The sequence below is a fragment of the Cornus florida genome, unplaced genomic scaffold (genome assembly GCF_030987335.1).
Source record: "Cornus florida cultivar Cherokee Brave unplaced genomic scaffold, ASM3098733v1 CherokeeBrave_3.0.0_Hap2_Chr05, whole genome shotgun sequence".
Classification (NCBI taxonomy): domain Eukaryota; kingdom Viridiplantae; phylum Streptophyta; class Magnoliopsida; order Cornales; family Cornaceae; genus Cornus; species Cornus florida.
In genome coordinates this window covers 80,134,608-80,153,411 of record NW_026775575.1, presented here as the reverse complement: position 1 = coordinate 80,153,411, position 18,804 = coordinate 80,134,608, and the positions used below count along the sequence as shown (strand labels likewise).

General features: G+C 33.6%; 2 protein-coding genes and 1 pseudogene across 2 annotated transcripts; 1 reads left to right on the top strand and 2 right to left on the bottom strand.

The window, feature by feature from the left end:
* Positions 1–352: 352 nt before the first annotated feature.
* Positions 353–1,023, bottom strand: LOC132309545 (uncharacterized; annotated as a pseudogene).
* Positions 1,024–6,300: 5,277 nt separating this feature from the next.
* Positions 6,301–7,056, top strand: LOC132307060 (histone H2B). The gene has a single exon (XM_059804717.1). The coding sequence runs from the start codon at positions 6,388–6,390 to the stop codon at positions 6,829–6,831; it is 444 nt and encodes a 147-aa protein (XP_059660700.1). The 5' UTR covers positions 6,301–6,387; the 3' UTR covers positions 6,832–7,056.
* Positions 7,057–10,436: 3,380 nt separating this feature from the next.
* On the bottom strand, positions 10,437–15,508 carry LOC132307059 (uncharacterized). Its single transcript, XM_059804716.1, has 6 exons — positions 15,342–15,508; positions 14,961–15,132; positions 11,378–12,421; positions 11,233–11,298; positions 10,961–11,159; positions 10,437–10,718 (listed from the first exon to the last, which is right to left on the bottom strand). The coding sequence occupies exons 2-6, from the start codon at positions 14,961–14,963 to the stop codon at positions 10,654–10,656; spliced, it is 1,377 nt and encodes a 458-aa protein (XP_059660699.1). The 5' UTR covers positions 14,964–15,132; positions 15,342–15,508; the 3' UTR covers positions 10,437–10,653.
* Between the last annotated feature and the right edge of the window lie 3,296 nt (positions 15,509–18,804).

Below are 18,804 nucleotides of genomic sequence, written 5' to 3'. Positions count from 1 at the left end.
GATGAGTTTCTACATAATGCGTGAAAAAAATTGCATGACAATTGTGAAGGGTGAGAGTGGATCACCTTGCCTTAAACCTTTAAAACATTGAAAAAAAGTCATACAACTCTCCATTGTAGCTTCATTTTGTGGTGGAAATAAATTTGATTCTTCTACGCAAAAAAAAGAAAAAATAAAAAATAAAAAGTGAGAAACCCAATATGGGTTCATCCATTGAAGTGGCAGAAACGCAGATCCAAGATGACATCCCTTATTTTCTTCTTGACACTTGGTCCCGTAACCCATGTTGGTCTTCTAGGCTGGAGGATATTTGGGTATATTTGTATTTAAGTAATAAATCTAGAATGCTACACTACTCAAGAAGCTTGTTACAGGTGCCAACACCAACTGCTACGGCAAAATGCCAACAAACATGAAGGAATGGAGTTTGGGGGAAGATATTATTGGCAACGAAAAGTATACCCCCTAACAGTGACAACATCTTATGCACATTGTGGGCTATCTTCATTTTTAGATCTTGTAATGCTCTTTTTGCGAAGGCTACCTCTATTATCCCATTGTGAATATCTGAAACCATCAGAGGCTGGACAGGTATAAACAAATCAGACACTGCCATTAGCAATTTTGGATTTCCATCCCTGAGTGCCTTTGAGAGAGACACTGTTGCTGTAACTATTGCTGTATAGTCAGCCCATCTCAAATATTTCCTCAGGTGTCCTCTAGAAGAATGATACAAACTGGAGGCAATTCCTATTCTAATTAATAAATTATCATAGATCTTACAGTTCAGATTCCTCCTTGGGGCCTCGACTTCGAGAGCAATAAAAGGGTGAAGTAAGCACATTAGCAACTGTTTCTGCAAGATTCTTATCACCATGCAGACAACATTAGATGGGCCTCAGACATTTAGGTCTTTGCTGTCACAATCACTGCTTGTATACCAATTATGAAACATATCTTTTTTCCAATGATTTGGTGAAGGTATACGCAAGTGAACATAGGGTCTGCAAGAGTGAAGACCATGATTCTGAGCATTTCATCAGAAATTTGGCATATATATAACCAACAATATGCATTTAAACATACAAAAAATAACTTTGCAGTGATAAAAAGATGAAAATATATGATGATATTTGGTGTAGAGGCTCCCCCTAATGATATAGTCACAAAGAGACTCCTTTGAAGATGTCATTATTCAGTTAACATGAAGAAATGCATAAAATGATACAACGTGCAAAACGATGGCAAAAAGTCAACAATTTTTGCCTAACATTTTGATAATGCAGAGAAAATCAATTAAGATGAAATAAGCGGAAGAATGATCTAAAGTAGGGTACAATAAATCTACTCTGATACCATGTTAAAATTGAATATAGAAACAAAGTATGAAAAACACAAGGCAAAAATATACGTAGTTCAACCACTAGGACATACGTCTATGAAACACAAAACCCAAAGGGTTACATATATTTTATTATAATAATCTATCTTTTCATATTCAATACAATGGTGAAAACTCCTTTATATAGGAGAAAAATTATGAGAACAATCAATTAGTCCTATTAGGAAAAACTTGTTACTCAAGTATAGTAACTTTAACAGTGTGCAACAAAGGTTTCGATTTATTTATTTTTATCCATTGATGACTGAATCTGAGTACGTAAAATATTCATAAAATGAACTTTATCTGTGGAAGGGGCAAGAGTTTTCCAAAAATTTTTTTTTCACAACTCAAATAGGATTTTATCTTATTGTAAAAGTATTCATGTTAAAGTGTCAAGAGCGGTGGGAAGTGAATAGGGTAGTTTAAGAGAAATTGGTAGTTTTGAAATAAAAAAATAAAGAAAACACTCTTAGTTGTAACATTATTTAGTGAACCGTTTGTTGATTAGCAGAATGGTCTAAAAATATGATCAATTTCTAATATATATATATATATATATATATATATATATATTTAAATAAACCATTGTCAAAACCTATACGAAATTACGGAATTTAAGTATAAAAAAAAACCCCTAAATAATTTATGTTTGTCATCCTAAAAAAGGATCTAATCACAATGTCCAACTCGATCAAGTCCTATTTTAAATATATTTTTTTTAACACCCTTAATGCTTGCAGTGTTAAGTCTCTAATATGAACTTATTTGATGAATCCATCTCCTTTTTATCCCATGTTCTGTGTCCATTCTATGCACCATTAAATCAACAGTGCGTTGAATTATGATAAAATAACAATGCATGTAACATTAATGCAACACATTTATACCGAACTCGAACTTGAACTTATTTGATGAATCCATCTCCTTTTTATCGCATGTTCTGTGTCTATCCTATGCATTGTTAAATCAATGGTGCATTAAATTATGATAAAATAACAATGTAATATTAATGCAACAGATTTATATTGAATATACAACACCAATGCAATAATTGTTAAAAATAAATAAATAAATATGACAAATCATAAAAATCACTTGCATTTACAAATTGACGGAAATAAAAATTTTAGAGAACTCGGACTATAGATTGGAGTTGCATTATAGCTTCTGAAAGATACTTGAAATCTCCTACAAGGTATATGCAAAGGATCATGGCAGCTCTATATCCAGGATTTAATCAAGATTGGACTTGATCCAAGGGCACAATGTATTTTGTATGATAACTATTAAGTGCAATTAAGATCATTTCAAAATGCTCAATTATATATGAAAATTAAAAGAGAATTTTTGAGTATGAGTTGGGATTTAACTTACTATATGTTTGAGTGAGGTAAGTTGTACTCATTATATAGATCTCCCACTATGAGTCATAAACGTGCTCAAACCTCAAAAAACATATTACTATTTTTTAATAAATTAATTCATATATTACACTAATCAAAAGTTATATAATACTCGAAATCTCCTACAAGGTGTAAATGATCATGTCAACTCTATATCCGGGATTCAATTAAGATTGGACTTGATCCAACCATAATGTATTTGTATGATAACTATTGAGTGCAATTAAGTTTATTTAAAATGTCCAATTATGAAAATTAAAAGAGATTTTTTTTAGTATGAGTTGAGATTTAACTTAATATATGTGTGTTTGAGTGAGGTAAGTGTGTTCATTATATAGATCTAAATGAGTCATAAATGTGCTCAAACCTCAATATATATATATATATATTGAATGAATTAATTCATATATTACACTAATGAAAATTTGTATAACTTTTTATGGAAAAAGAAACACACTCACACACTCATACACTCATTTTTATCCCTATGAGGACTTGAACCCTCAATCTTTTATTTTGAAAGGTAAAGAAGTACTATTAGGGTACAAAACACCTGGTGTAAAAACGTCTCATTTATTGATGCATGAAATAAATAAAAAACTTTATTGTTTAAAGGGGCATGAATTAAAATGATTAAACTTTAATTATATACATATATAGTTTTTAAAATATTATAAAAATATTTTGAAATATATTCCAACAACTATAACACCATTAAATCAAGAAGTCAACACATTTTTGTAGTTCTTGCACTTGGAACTCATTTTATACTCAAAAAAAACTTGATCCTTGTTGAACACATGTGGTTTGATAGTGATTGCAAGACGTTTGAAGAGAATTGTTGTAAGCAAAAGCTCAACTTATGGGGTGGTAATGCATATATACTAATTCAAACAAATTTCATTTTTCATATGGATTCAATGTGAGGCACCTCTAACAATCTTCCATATTCAAACTTGCAATGCCTTTGTTATGGTCGCGCTACCTTGCTTACCTTGGTGGCGGACCTGAACACCTTTGGACGGAGCGCGTAATGAAAAATACACACTAATTTATATTCATTTCACTTTTCATTTAGAGAGATACTCCTAACAATAGTCCCTTTTCAAAAAGTGAATGAAACACTTGTGAGATATATATTTTGGGGAGATTGTGAAAAATATATATTTTGTTATTGGCAATTTTCGGTGTCAAAATAAGTCCTAATCGAGTTGTAATTCAAGTTACTATATCGGGATCGATAGTGACTGCGGAATTGGAAGGTTATTCAAAGTTACCATAACTGAGATCATTCGAAGAAAAAGGTAAGAACAACATATTAGGAATGATTCTAAATAGATTAGGACACATTATACACTTGCTAGTTATTTCAAACTTACCATATAGTGTTTTTAGGCTTAAAAGAACCAAGTTTCAAGTTCTGGCCAACTTGAACTGGTTCAGCCCCTCTGAACCAGTTCAAGGCTTCAAGATTGGATTCGAAAACCAATCTGCCAAACTTGAACCGGTTCAGCCCATCTGAACCGGTTCAAGTAGTCTGACAGTAATCCAACTTTCAGTTTCTTGTTTCAGAATTATTTCCTAGTTGGTCTAAAATTGTTCCAAGTTCGGTGCACAAATTTTTCATATTTTCAAAGGGACTAAGACATTCTAAACTCTATATAAACCTTGTCATACACATATGTTTATTCGCAGTTTTTGCATACAAAATTCAAATCTATTAAAAGCCATCTTTGAGAGATATTTTTATTCAGAAAATCAATCTGATTTTTCTGATTTTATTTTTGAGAGCACACACATAAACACAAGAGTGATTTATTAGTGTTGTTTTCTATCTCATCAGAATTGAAGCATAATTGAAGATTCAGAAATCCCAAAAAAGCAGAATTCATCTGTTCTTCGTCAAATTCAGATATAGAAGAAAAAGGGTGAAGCGATTACACTTTGAAGTGGTCAAAGCATTCGTGGAGTGTTGTTTGATCTACCTGCAACTCTTCTACAGAGATCAAGAGTAAGCTTGAGGTCGAGAACGGTTGGACGGAGGAGTCGCAAAGTTAGGGATCGTCAGTAATTATTTTTTGACAGAACGATAGGGTGTGAGACTGAGTCAAAATTCGGTATACTTTGCTTCAAACATAGTGGATTGTTTATCTCAGGACTGTACAGTCCAACAAGATTTTTCCTGTTACAATTGGTCTATTATACCAATTGGGGTTTTCTCACTAAAATTCTGATGTCATCTTTTAAACTCTATTTACTTTACTTGCACTTTATTTTTGCTTAGTGATTTGATTTTAGTTTTATTTCGCAAAATTAAAATATGTAAAAATTAAATAAAATAGCAAGTTAAATCTATTCACCATTCTTTCATGTTATCTATTCATATTATATTCACAATCATTCCGCTGTGCACAAACTTTCAACAACACCAGCCAAGAGATGAAAAATTAGAAAAGCCATACTTTATTGCTCATGTAACCATATGTTATCAATGTGAGACAATTCAATGGCAAAGAGTGCATTGAGCATAAGAACCCGAGCCTTGTCTCACTTGCATAATTTAGTGAATGAAATAAAAGAAATATCACAACAGAAAGAATTTTTATTTCTTAAGTCACTACTAGAATTGTTTAATTTTCTTATCTTTTTTCCCAATAATTTAGGAAAAAATAAATTGCTATCCAATAATTAGAAAAAATAGGAAATTCTTTTCACCTTGTTCATGTTATTTTCTCTCACCGAGTTGCAAATTGAATAAAAAAGAAAAAAATGTTCGAAAATTCACTTGGTTAATAGATTTTGTTTCTTAAAAACAAACATTAATTTTCAATCAAAAGTAAATTTTGTTAAATTTATAAAGGTTGTGACTTGGATGGACAAAGCCCATTCAACCTGATTCCAACTTGGTCGTTGAATAGAGTTAAAAATTTCAAGACCACCTCAATTTGAATTAAAATTGGACAAAGATGTCAGACAATTCAAATCATCTCAACCTCAACCTAATTCAAATTATTTGATTAACGTATTAATAATATTGAAATATTAGTAACCTCAACAATAGACATTATTTCAGTCCTAATTGGAGCCTAACTTAATTAGACCGAAATTGATCCCTCAAGTGATTTCACCCACTACCTAAAGTCCTAAACCAAAACAAAAATAACAAAGGAACCATTAATTTTGTGCGTGCAAAAATAGAAAATAGCAGTGATTGATACACCGAATGGTATTAAACCGAAATGAGGGGCCGAGAAAGACGTGGCCTTCATACTCTTCGGTTCAAAAGACGATTTCTAATTGAAAACCATGGTTCGACCGCCTTACACAATTGGCGCCAATCCAAATTATTCTTTTAAGCCCAGCAAAAGTTAATATCATCTTGACCGTCATTAACTCATCCATCCAATCCAGATCCAACGTCGTGGACAGTTGCCAAGTCATCGATCCTCGTCCAATGTCAGTAACCAATAAGACTTCGCTTTCACCTTCTATATAAACTTCTTCCGACCCCTCATCTTTTCAAAGCTATTTCAGATATTCATCATCACTCGCCTCTGTCCTCTCAATTCGTAACCCTAATTTTCTCTCTCTAAATCTCTGATGGCACCCAAGGCAGAGAAGAAGCCCGCAGAGAAGAAGCCGGCGGAGGAGAAGAAGACCGTGGCTGAGAAGGCTCCGGCGGAGAAGAAGCCCAAGGCCGGGAAGAAGCTGCCGAAGGAGGGAGGCGCCGCCGCCGGGGACAAGAAGAAGAAGAGGACGAAGAAGAGCGTCGAGACCTACAAGATCTACATCTTCAAGGTGCTGAAGCAGGTCCACCCCGACATCGGGATCTCGAGCAAGGCCATGGGGATAATGAACAGCTTCATCAACGACATCTTCGAGAAGCTCGCTCAGGAGTCCTCCAGGCTAGCCAGGTACAACAAGAAGCCCACCATCACCTCTCGGGAGATCCAGACCGCCGTCAGGCTCGTGCTTCCCGGTGAATTGGCCAAGCACGCCGTGTCGGAGGGGACTAAGGCTGTGACTAAGTTCACTAGCTCTTGAAGGTGATTAATTTGTTGATCGATTAGTGTTATGGTGTTTGAAGAACCTATCTTTGCATCTATTTCTAGGGTTAGGGTTAGGGTTAGGATTTGGTTTTAGTATTATTAGGTTACTATTACTGTCTATCCTTTATGATAGAAATTGTATCTGGTTGTGATTTTGGATGATTTTGGTCCTCATATTTAGTGCATATCTGGAATATAATGGTTTGATTTGGGTCTAAAATTGCAAGTGTGAAATTGATGGGCTGATTTGAATATTTTGGTATCTCTTGTATTTTCAGATGATATTTGATTGGCATATGCTGCAATTATATACATTGTATCAATTGCATATTTAATTGCATATTTTATTTGTGTTGATGGTGTTTGATAAAAAACTTTTTTTTGTTTTTTTAAACTTCGGAATGATACTTTGGCAGACTAGTTAAAGTGAATCCCTTTGTTTTGAGTAGTGATACTTTTTCTTTTTCTTTTTTGGGAATGATACTTTGGCAGACTAGTTAAAGTGAATTATCTTCCCTATCATCTTTGATTGGTCACATATACTAAATATAAGGAAGTCTTGTATTTTATAAATATAAGCAATCAGAAGTTGTAGGTCAAAGAAATCATTTTAAATGATTGGCATAAAAATAATTTTCTTTTGTTTTTTGCATCAGCTTATTTCGAGATATAAATAAACGTGTCTAAAATGTGTAAATTTTAATAACTTTTGGTTAGGTGTTTGGCGATTCACACCGACCAATGCCTTCCAAACTATATAATAATTTCTCTATAATATAGAGATTTGATTACAAATAACAAGTGAACTTTTCATATAATCTCAACCTATGCTTTTACCGTTTTGTGTATAACCTTTCTAACCTCCCAAATAACCCTCTCTCTGTATTAGAGATCTCTTCCTTTAAACATATTCGGATTACAACTATGAACAAAGCCAACACGTGAAGCGATGAAGGTAATTACATTTGTATTAAATGCGGAACCACCATTTAGCAAAATTCTTAATTTTTTTTTTTCTTTTCTTTTCTTGATGCATTTGTATATTGAATTATATGTTTTCTTGTTTAATTATTGAATTCAAGGATGAGATTTGTCATTTCATTTAGAAAATTCATTCACTTATTTAAATTTATTTTTCTAAATTAATACATATTTACATTATTACTCGTTAGAATAGGGTAGTAATGGAATAATAGGGTAAAGTAGTAGTACATGGAAAATTAACCACTCTAACTTTCCTCGGGATGGGAACACATAATTAGCCTATACAGTAAATACTTACCCTCAGAAGAATTTTTGAAATACTTCCCCACTGGACAGAAACATTTGCACATTAGGCATCCTGTCGGAAACACCGGCACTACCAATTATAAATAATTATAAATGTTAACGTTAACTTTCATATTGTCAGTGGAAAAATGATACTACATTTAGTTTCTTTTAAAACCTATTTGAAAAATCATGATTTTTTGGTATATATGAACCGTTCCAATGTGGTTTGTGTCTCACTCTTAGTCTGGGAACTTGTTTGTTACATATGGATCCTTACCTATTTATAGAGTTCAACAACTTTTCAAAACTTCATAATTTTATAGAATATTCTCTACCCTTCCTGCAAATATCTACCACCTCTTTAACATTTTAGAAAATTCCAATGTAATACTCCATCCATATAAGTAAAACTATATTCTACTCCTTCCTTGTTGACGCCATGTGGGATGAGTATGAGCGCTCGTGTTTTGCCTGCGGGACATAGCCTCTTTACAATTACGGGAGGAAGGAAGCTCCCAAATAGTCAGTGTTGTCCAAATTGTCCCACCCTAAACAATCTCTCATAAATTAAAAGAAAATTTTGGATATATTAATGTCATGAACTAACACTATTTTAAGCACGTGATCTGCCAAGCAACAATAAATTACTACTTCCATTCCATATTAGTTGTCCACTTCAAAAATTTTGACTCACAATTTTTGTAAGCCAAAATTACCAAAGTAGACATTTAATATGGAATATAAGTAGTATATAACTATATAAAAGAAATATGACTAAAAATGATAATGGTAGTGAGTCAAAATTTTCGAAATGGACAACTAATATAATTCGGAAGTAGTATTTACTTTGTACTTTGTCGCACAGTGAGAGGTCTCAAGCGATAGTTCTACCAAAATCGAATACTGAAAAGGAAAAAGCCGTAATGTATTCAAGACGGAGTTGATAGGTAGGTAAGTCCAACACCCTAATAGAGTGAGGACGGACTAACACCATTTTTAATACAGTATCAGGAGGGGATCAGAATGCACAAAAAAGTACAGGAGGGGTATCCAAAATAAAAGGCGAGGCCCAATCTTGTTGGCACAGGCAAATGAAACACTTGTTCTCCTAGCTTCCGATTCATCTGTTTCACCACCCGTCAGACCTCTCGGCTAGTAATTCTCTTAAGTTCTAATTTAAATACCTTGTTTTCCGTTGAATAATGGAAGGAAAATAATACTCCTTCCGAAAAAATTATTTGTTACATTGGATTGACATACCAATCAATACAAACACACTAATAAAATGAAGTGATCCGGTTTGGTAAATTATTAATTTTTTTTTATTGGGGATTAGAATATTTAAAAGGACGTGCAATTAAGTGATAAGAATACAAGTCCTTCCGGATGACAGTTCGGATGAAACAATTGGTCCGGATGAAACAATGAAAACCTATTTCAACCTTAATCTGTATAAAGCAAAAAACAAATCCACAATACCAAACACAGATCTCCACCATGCAACCACCAATTTCATCATTCCTAGATTTCCGCTTTGTAACCTGTGGAGGGAAAAATCTCCCTACCAATAAATAACAGCCACGTCATACACCATTGATGAGATTTTGATGCATATGTTTTCAGACATTAGGAACTAGATTGGCAACATTGACCAGCATGCTTCTTTGAATCAATTTAACTAATTATGAAGAATATCTTGCCCGGCAAAAATATCAAAATTCCATTTAATCTTTAAATATACTTTTTCTTTTTCCTTCCCCCATAGAGTGCAAAGACAAATCTTAATGTGGAGGAAGTTTTCTTTTCAATAGCTAGGGATATACAGTAGAGGCTTGCAGACAGACTCTGAGGTATTATGATCATTTAACCTGCTCCCAAAAAACGAAAAAAGGCAAAAAAAAAGAAAAAAAGAAAAAAGGAGAAGAAATGGTATAATAAAGATAATTCCCCCCCCCCCCCCCCCCCCCCCCCCACCAAAAAGAAAAAAAAAAAAAAAAATCCAATATTCTCACAAAACAACGAAATGAGTGTTTACAATATTCTTTCTACTTTGCCGCCTCCTGTTGCAACGATTAAAAATCCGAGAACTAAACGAAAATGGAACCATTGAACAGAAGCTTCAAAAGTAAACAAATACAATCTCATTTCTCCTCCCTTTCTGCATGCTGGAAACAAGAGGTTGAATACTAGAACAAGGTGAACTTTGCTATACCTCTCCCAATTCCTATAAAACATTTTTACATTACTTTTCCACTAAAAATAGTTCATCTTCAGAGACGATCATTAAAACAACAGGTCGGTCAAGAATGGTCTGACAATGGAACACCGTGAGAAGAGAACACTCATTTTCTATTAAGTTATAGTCAAAAAGAACTCAATCCTAACAAACCATTATAACAATTTCAAATTTAACATTACATTAGCTGTATGCGAAATTATTAAAAAGAAAACACGCACCACTTTGGCCATACTAATCAGCATTACATACAAGAGTACATAATTTACAATTTTCTACCATTTTGATTGGAGGCTCACTGCACTGCTATTATAAATTCAGTTCTTCCTTCCCGTAGATACGCTGAAGTTCACGAGTTGCTGCTTGAAATGACTCTGAAGAAAAGGAAAACATAAAGAAAAGGAGGAGAATAGACTACCATAATTGATATTTATGATTCAAAGAAAGCTCTTCTGCTCCCTCTCTCTCTCTCTCTATATATATATATATATACCTACATATATATACCACATACATACATATATACCTCTTCCCTCCTTTTTATAAGATGAGAGAGGGCCTAACATTAAAGAATGTCTTTAAAAAAGCAGCAACTCAGCTAGAAAATTTTCATTACCTTTCCAGATGCGGAAGGATTTTTGATTAATTGGTGAACCAGTCACAGTTTGTATTGCATCGAACAAAGAACTCTGGGGGGTGCTCCTTAACTCCTGGACTATCTGATAGATAGTCTTCCCATTTTCGAAGTATATATGATTATTAGGATGCTTTGTTTTGGAACCAGCATGACGCTCAAACTCATAAGCATTGAGTGCCTAACAAAAACCAATGTATCCACCATTTATTCAAGAGAGTCAAAATGGATCTGACAACAAATATATGACATACCTTGGAGTAATTACATGTTTGGCACCCGCAAAGATAGCCAGAACCTTTTATAATTCCACGGAGTTCCTTATCACAAGAAGAAAATACAATAAGTCAGTAAACTACAAAAAAATGAGGAAATTGAAACAAAGGAAGACTGATTTACCTCTCGTGACACAGAAACATACTTCACAGGCACTCCATCAAGCATACCGGTTGATATCAAGCTTCTGACATTTGAAGGAAAGCTGTTTGGAGCTTCTTTCCTAGCCATTTTCAGCTCCAACTTATTCTTGGACACAGGCTCTGTTCTGGCTTTAGCTGGTTGGGAAGCATTTACAACACTCTGGGTATTTGATGCATCCAACTCCTTTTTGCTGGGTGTTTCTGATTTCTCAACTGAAGATTGACCGTACAACAAGCCATAGCTGCTTATGGGACGGGCTAATAGGTCAATTTCAGGATCCTCATGAAAGCCACCAAAAGATACTGAATTTATCTCTCCCTTATTATAGGTGTGACCAATCGCTAATGTATTGTTATCTCCTTTTTCAGAGGTGGAACCCATGGATCCATTATAGGTGCGGCCCATTAACATGACACTATCATCTTCCCTACTGTAGGCTTGCCCCATTGAGATAAAACTGGTTTCTATCCCCCTGTTATATACCTGACCCATGGATGTGCCACTACTACATTCCCTTGGTTCATGCAGAGCATTCTCAAAGTCCTTAACCTGATTGACCTTAACTTTTCTAATTCCACCATAGCTGAGACATGTTTCTGGGTCTTCCATGATAGGAGATACAGACAAACCAACAGATGGATCATTTCTAAATTGTTCATTTACACTCTTTTTTCTCATATTTGAGTTGTCTATTCCAGCAGGAGAAACATTTCTTTCAATAAAATTGACAGGCCTCGTTGTATCAGATCCAAATAGCCGGTCAATGAATTGGTTTGGGACTGATTGGAAACTGGACGCATTCTCCCAAGGAGGAGCATTTGCATTAAAAATTCCTGAGGTCGATTTGCAATTTGAAACCTGTACAGCTTGCTTCTTGTTGGGGAATAACTCTGGTTCAGTAGAATCAGTAAACCATTGATGAGAACGCTTTGGTTCAATTTTGGACATATTATCAAATGCTGCATCCCCATCAGTTAAATGTCCACCACCCGGTGCCATCCAAAATCCTTTATTCTGGAAAGACTGAAAAAAAAAAAATTTATTTGGAAAGGATACAACATTAGCATAACGGAGTTAGTTTATTCTATAAGATGGCTAGATTAAAACAAATAAAATGAGGGCATAGAAAAATGAATAACTTCATAGTTTGTGCGTGTGCGCGCGCGCGCGCATTAGAGAGAGAGAGAGAGAATCCAGTTACGGAGTAAAAGCAACCACAAAAGGATGTCCAAAGAAGTAGTAGTATACACTTTGGGTTGGTGTAAATGTAAATGATAAGTTAATAGAAACTTATTGCACGTTGGGTTGAAAAGATTGGAGACGATTTTGGGGAAAAAACCAAGTTTAGACAACATTTTTTTGAAAGGAAAATAATGATGCTTCTCATTTGATTCCCGAAACAAAGGAGTTTCATGCAAGGGCGAATCCAGGAATTGTCAATGGGGGGGGGGGGGGGGGGGGGGGGGCTAGTATTGAACATAAATTTAATTACATAAGCAAATTTTTTTTGAATGAGTTAAAAAGGGGGGCTAATACTACTATTAAAATTTTTTTTTTTTTTAAAATTTGGGCTGAACATACTATACTAAAAAAAAAATTTTTTTTTTTTTTGGGGGGGGGGCCTCAAGCCCACCCAAGCCCCCCTCTGTGTCCGCCACTGGTTTCATGAGACTCTGGTTTCTTTACACATTAAGGATGCAAGGTTACATGTCCCTTTAGATCTGCTCAAGCGGCAGTAATATGCACGTGAAGACCCCATGATCAGGAACGATCAAATCTAACTTAGAAGAATGCTTAATCAGGGGCTAAAGGTGTTGGCAACATCTTAGGAGATCACAGCCGCAGCCTTTACCTTCTCAAATTCTCTTGCATAGGCAAGAGAGAGATTACTTTGTTTTAAATATATATATATTAAACGAATTCATTTTAAGATGTTGAGTTCACCAAGCATGAGCTTGCCTGATCATGAAATCCAAAGTTTTACTGTTGACCCCATCTACTTCAATCTATATACTTTTTTGCATTGGAATATATTTCAAAGATCAAGGTTTTAGTTGGATTTGAGTCATTATTTATGTCCAATTTAAGTTAGTACACTGCTGGCCGGATTTATTATGTTTTATTAAGTTTCAGGAGTTAGGAGTGATTTGATCATTTCCAAATTTACTGGGTATGAGCTATAGTATTGACCAAAAATATTATAGCCCATAATTATCAACCTTAATCCCTTTTGATATCTTTCAATTTTAATTTAACGCCCAATCCCCACAATTCATCCAGGAAATTCCTGCACGAATCTTCATAAAATTCCTGCAATCACTGAATTTTAGAAACAAGTCAATTCCATCACTTTTCAATCATCTATTCATACAAACTTTGACCTTTTTTTTTTTATAAGTAAACCTTGACCTTTTTGAACCCTAAATTCTAAGAGCTCTTTACAAAATTAGCATAAGAAAATGCTTATACATTCATAGAGTGTTCAGGTCAGCATATATAGGCATTATAGAAGCAGAATATAAGAACTTACATGTTTCTATAAATCTATGAACAAATGTTACTTGTGATGTATATACTAATACAAACAAAATACAAGTAAGGGGGCACATTACTTAACCAATACTCTTTTCATGTGCCCCCAACTCCTTTGGAAGTGGGACTAATCCCTTCAGATACCCACAACCACTATTTGATCATATCCTTATGTTTACACATAAGCTCTCAGTTGGTCTCTATTGTCAAGTTTGTAGGGAAAAAATATACTCCGTAACAGAATACCATAACCGATTAACTGACAAATTTCAAATCTAATAATTTTATGATGACATGGTTTGCAGTATGAACCAAGATGATGAGCTGGTGACCAAGAATGTACATTATATATATATACACTTATACTCTCTTATATACATGTCTATGTACCAGCCTATGTGTGTGCCAATATGAAAAGCCTCTAATCAGTGAGATAGTATACCCAGTAAAATTATCCTGCACTTATTCCCAAAAGTGGCACTGATGTACTTGTCTAGAACATATCAATCATCAATTAGGATGTGTGCCGCACAAGTATATGTTCCAATATCACACAGCGTGAGGCACTAATTTATACCATGGATTTAAGCAAGATTTCCAATATCTCCGATATAATCAAACTACACTAAACATAATTTGACCTTAACCCTGATCAAATGCTTGCGATCCCACGTATCATTCAATCAAACAACAAACTGAAACCAATTACAAAGTGTAACGTGTGCATGTTAAAAAACCTTCAATGCTTCAAAACTAACACTGATGTGTATCAAATTTCATTCAAGCTCTGCTCGGAAGCTCACTGTTATAATGCAATATAAATATGTGCCAGTGTGATTATGCGTGCTAACGGTCAAAAGAAAAATGTCAAAATTACTTATATATATATATACACATATATATATATATAAAGAAGTCAAATGATATACTGACACCATTCATTGGAGTGAAGTAACAAATCATAGCAGCAAGGAATCAACCAAAAACACTAATAATAAATTTGAAGCTTAAAGAAGAAAATAGACCATACCATTTTGCATTTTCTTCTTCAATGACTATCAATGCCAAAATTAAGCAAATGCAGACCAATAATCTCCGAAACTGGGACACTTTTTGCAAAAGGTAATCCCTTTTGTGTATAGTAATAGTGTTCACGTACTGGGAGGTCGAACCACACAAGTGAGAGGCAAAGTCCTCATCGCCTGAAAAAAAAAATCAGCTCTTGACTTTGAAATCTGCCGAATTCTAACAAAATTCATGCATTTCACGCAAAATTCACAAAAAAAATCATACAAAAATCATGATTTATAACAGTATTGAGTTGATTCGAAGTGTTCGAGAAACCAAAAAAAAAAGTCATGCCCTAACCCTAAAATTGGAAACCAAAATAGAGGGTTTCAATTGTCCATACCTTCGATAACTGCATGAATTTGTACAGGCGATCTTCCGATTGGAAATTCGGAATAATTCCGGCGAAGATAAGTGACCGGTAAACGGCCGGCGATTAAGCTGCGAAGAATAAATAGATTTTGAGGTATATGGTGGTTGAGGAGCACTCGATTCTTGCTCGACAACGGAATATAAAAATATAAATGACACTGCATGATCAGGAGTCACGGTTACATCGATCGTATCCGCACACGTGTCCCGTTAATGATCGATCACGAGCGTTGTTGATCACTGCTTCTCTGGGTATTTGGGTTAGGTCCGCCCTGCTCCAATGCTCAAGGTGCCCACGGCTCTGTTTGATCCATGGATCAGAATCATATCGAATCTAACGATTCTTGAAATCATAATAATAATAAAAAAAATCAAATCAAATCAAATTTAAATGGTCGATTTAGTTTGGTTTGATTCTACAGTTTTACATTTTGTTATATATATATATATATATAAATGGAAAAAATTTATGCTTGACCATAAATTAGAGGTTAATTTCATTGATTATCTTGAAAACTATTATAAAAGGATCAATGTACTAACAAAAATCAACTGAACTAAAACAGATAAAACAATGACTACTGCAAGGGCAGAGGAAGACAATGAATTTCTTGTTGGACCGCATGTTCGCCATCGGTTTTTTTGTAAGAATTCTCTAATAAAAAAGTTTGGGGCTTGTTTTATCGGGAGTGGAGCTTCGGGACGTGTATATCAAAAGGTTGAATTTGTTGTCTCCCTTGGGGAGCCTTCTTGTTGGACCGCCTATTGGCCATCGATTTTCTGTAAGAATTCTCTGGTAAGAAAGTCTGGGATGGAGTTCGTATTCTTTTGATATATTTAATATCAAAATCAAATATGCTTAAAATAGCTTATCACCTAAAAAAAAATTTGTTTAGAAGCAATATATTGAACATCTTTTTCTAAAACAATTTTAGTACTTTGACAGTCAACTCTAACAAAAAAAACTTTTGATTTAAAATATTATCTTGAAATTTACTGATACATAAAACAATAGATATAATTTCTTTTTAAATAGCACTATAATTACTTTGCGTTTTGTTTCAGATATCATAATGGAAACGAACCAGCTGCTCAGGAGAGTTTGGGCTGACTTTTGGCTTTAGAATGCCACCATAATCAATATTAGAGGCATCTGTTTTAATGATTTTGAACGAATTGGCAGTAAAAATGACAAGGCAAGGTAAAGACTTGAGATACTGTTTAATTGATTTAACAACATATGTATAGATAGGAGACAAAGGTGGATGATTACTCCCAAGGTAATCAAATTAGGACTTGCACTCTTTTTTAAGATCTTGATAAAAATCAACAATGTAATTGAAGGATCATAAGAATCTTTGGAGTTGGATTTTATTCAAGATTTCATCAAGAAATTTGTTTGCAAATTAGAGTGACTTATCTATTGGACGTATTTGACCTTGATAAATATGATAGCCAATAAACCGAACCTTAGTCTGGAATAACTGTATATATATATATTCAAACTAATCAAATGAAAAATTAAAAATTAAAATATTTATATTTTTCTCGAAGCAAAAATGTTAGATTATTATTTTAAGTTAAAAGTTCGAAGTTGAACTCTCAAGAACAGTGAGAGTAACGAAGTCGTTGAGCTACAAAAGTGTCCGCAAATATCCATGTGATCAGTAATATCAATATCTATATTCAATTATCATTAATAGTTCAATATTACTTAGAATTCCAACCTCATCAATCATTCTTTAAATTTTTTTTTTTTTAATCAAAACAAAACTATTTCGTCAAAGAATAGATTTGATTCAGTCACGTTAACCTATCAAATTCTAATTATCTTTTCATATACATGCTTTAATGCTAAATATAAATCACACATATTTCATTAGGAATGTCGTGACAGACCGACAGTGTTGAATATTTAATATTTAAACAATTGTCGAATATGTAAATAGAATTTATACGCATGTTAAAATTTTTAAAATTTTTTGAATTATTTTTTGATTGGACACAGCCAAAAATAACGAACAATGCATTTTTTTTTTTTTTTTTGATGTATCCACGTATTTTTATTTTTATTTTTTGAAATTTTTTGTATGATATCCGTATTGTATGGTACTTGGGATTAAGATTCTCTTCATTTGCACAGTAGTCCATTTCTTCCATTTTTGTGAGTGAAAATGTATCCCAATATTTTCGTAAGGTGCTCCCAATATTTTTTTTACGATCTATGCCAAACATGGCTGACGTGATCATTTTTGGGCTACTTATTCCAAAATAGAACAAATAAGGCACTATTTTATTGGAGGTGATTTTTCACCATGGTACTTGTCTCTTGTTGGTGTCAGGATAGTGGTTCTTAAATTAGAAACTTGCGACAAAATGCGCTTAATAAACCAAGTACATAAAATACATTAGATGACATTTTAGGTATTTGCGACTTAATCGGGCTCTGTCTGTTTAGATGTAATTTTTTTTTTTTCAATATACATATACATATACATATACATATATATATATATATATATTTTTTTTGGTGTTTGACTGTCATAAAAAATTTACAAAAAAAAAAAAAAATTATTAAAACTTAACAAAAATTATTTATACAAATTATTTTATACTCACACTTGATAGATTTGACCCAAATGACATAGGTTTTGCCAACACAAAAAAAAAAAAAAAAAAAAAAAAAAAATTATGTCGAAACAGATTGATTAGTCCGTTACGTTTTTTTTTTTTAACCAAAAACTAATTTATTCTTAGCGTGTGTAAATAGAGTTACTTATAATTGTAGTTGAATTAAAAAAAAGTAGAGATAAACTTCAATTGGTTATTATAATTCAACCAAACCTCTAACGAAACAATCACACTCCTATTCCATTTCATCAGATTAAGCCTTTACAACCCCATTATATAAATCGTGATTGCCACCAAAAAAAAAAAAACAGAAGAAGAAGAAGAAGAGAGTTCTTTACAATTACAGTCACAGCCATGGAAAACATAGGAACTTACAGAAATCACTCGGATTGTTACTATAATGAAAGAGATGAGTTGGTGCCTCTTGTCAGCTCGGAAGACCACTATCAACGACGACTGCGACAATATCTTGAGCAACTACAACTAGCACAAAACATGATGGACATGTTACGACGACAGGTATGGAACCAGATGATGTGTGATTTGGGTTATAATGATCAGCAAAACAATGTCAGCTATTTAGAGAATGATCGAGAAGAAATCGACTACTCAAGACTCACCTCTTTTTTACAAGTTGATGATTCATATTTTACGCCGTGGAATTGGAAGTCTAATAATGATTCGAATGATGATGGTACGAGACATCATGGTTCCAACGATGGTACGAGAAATTATGATTTTAATGATGGATACATGAACTTTCAATCAGGATCGTTCTTCGACTTATTAGAAGTGAGTTTCAT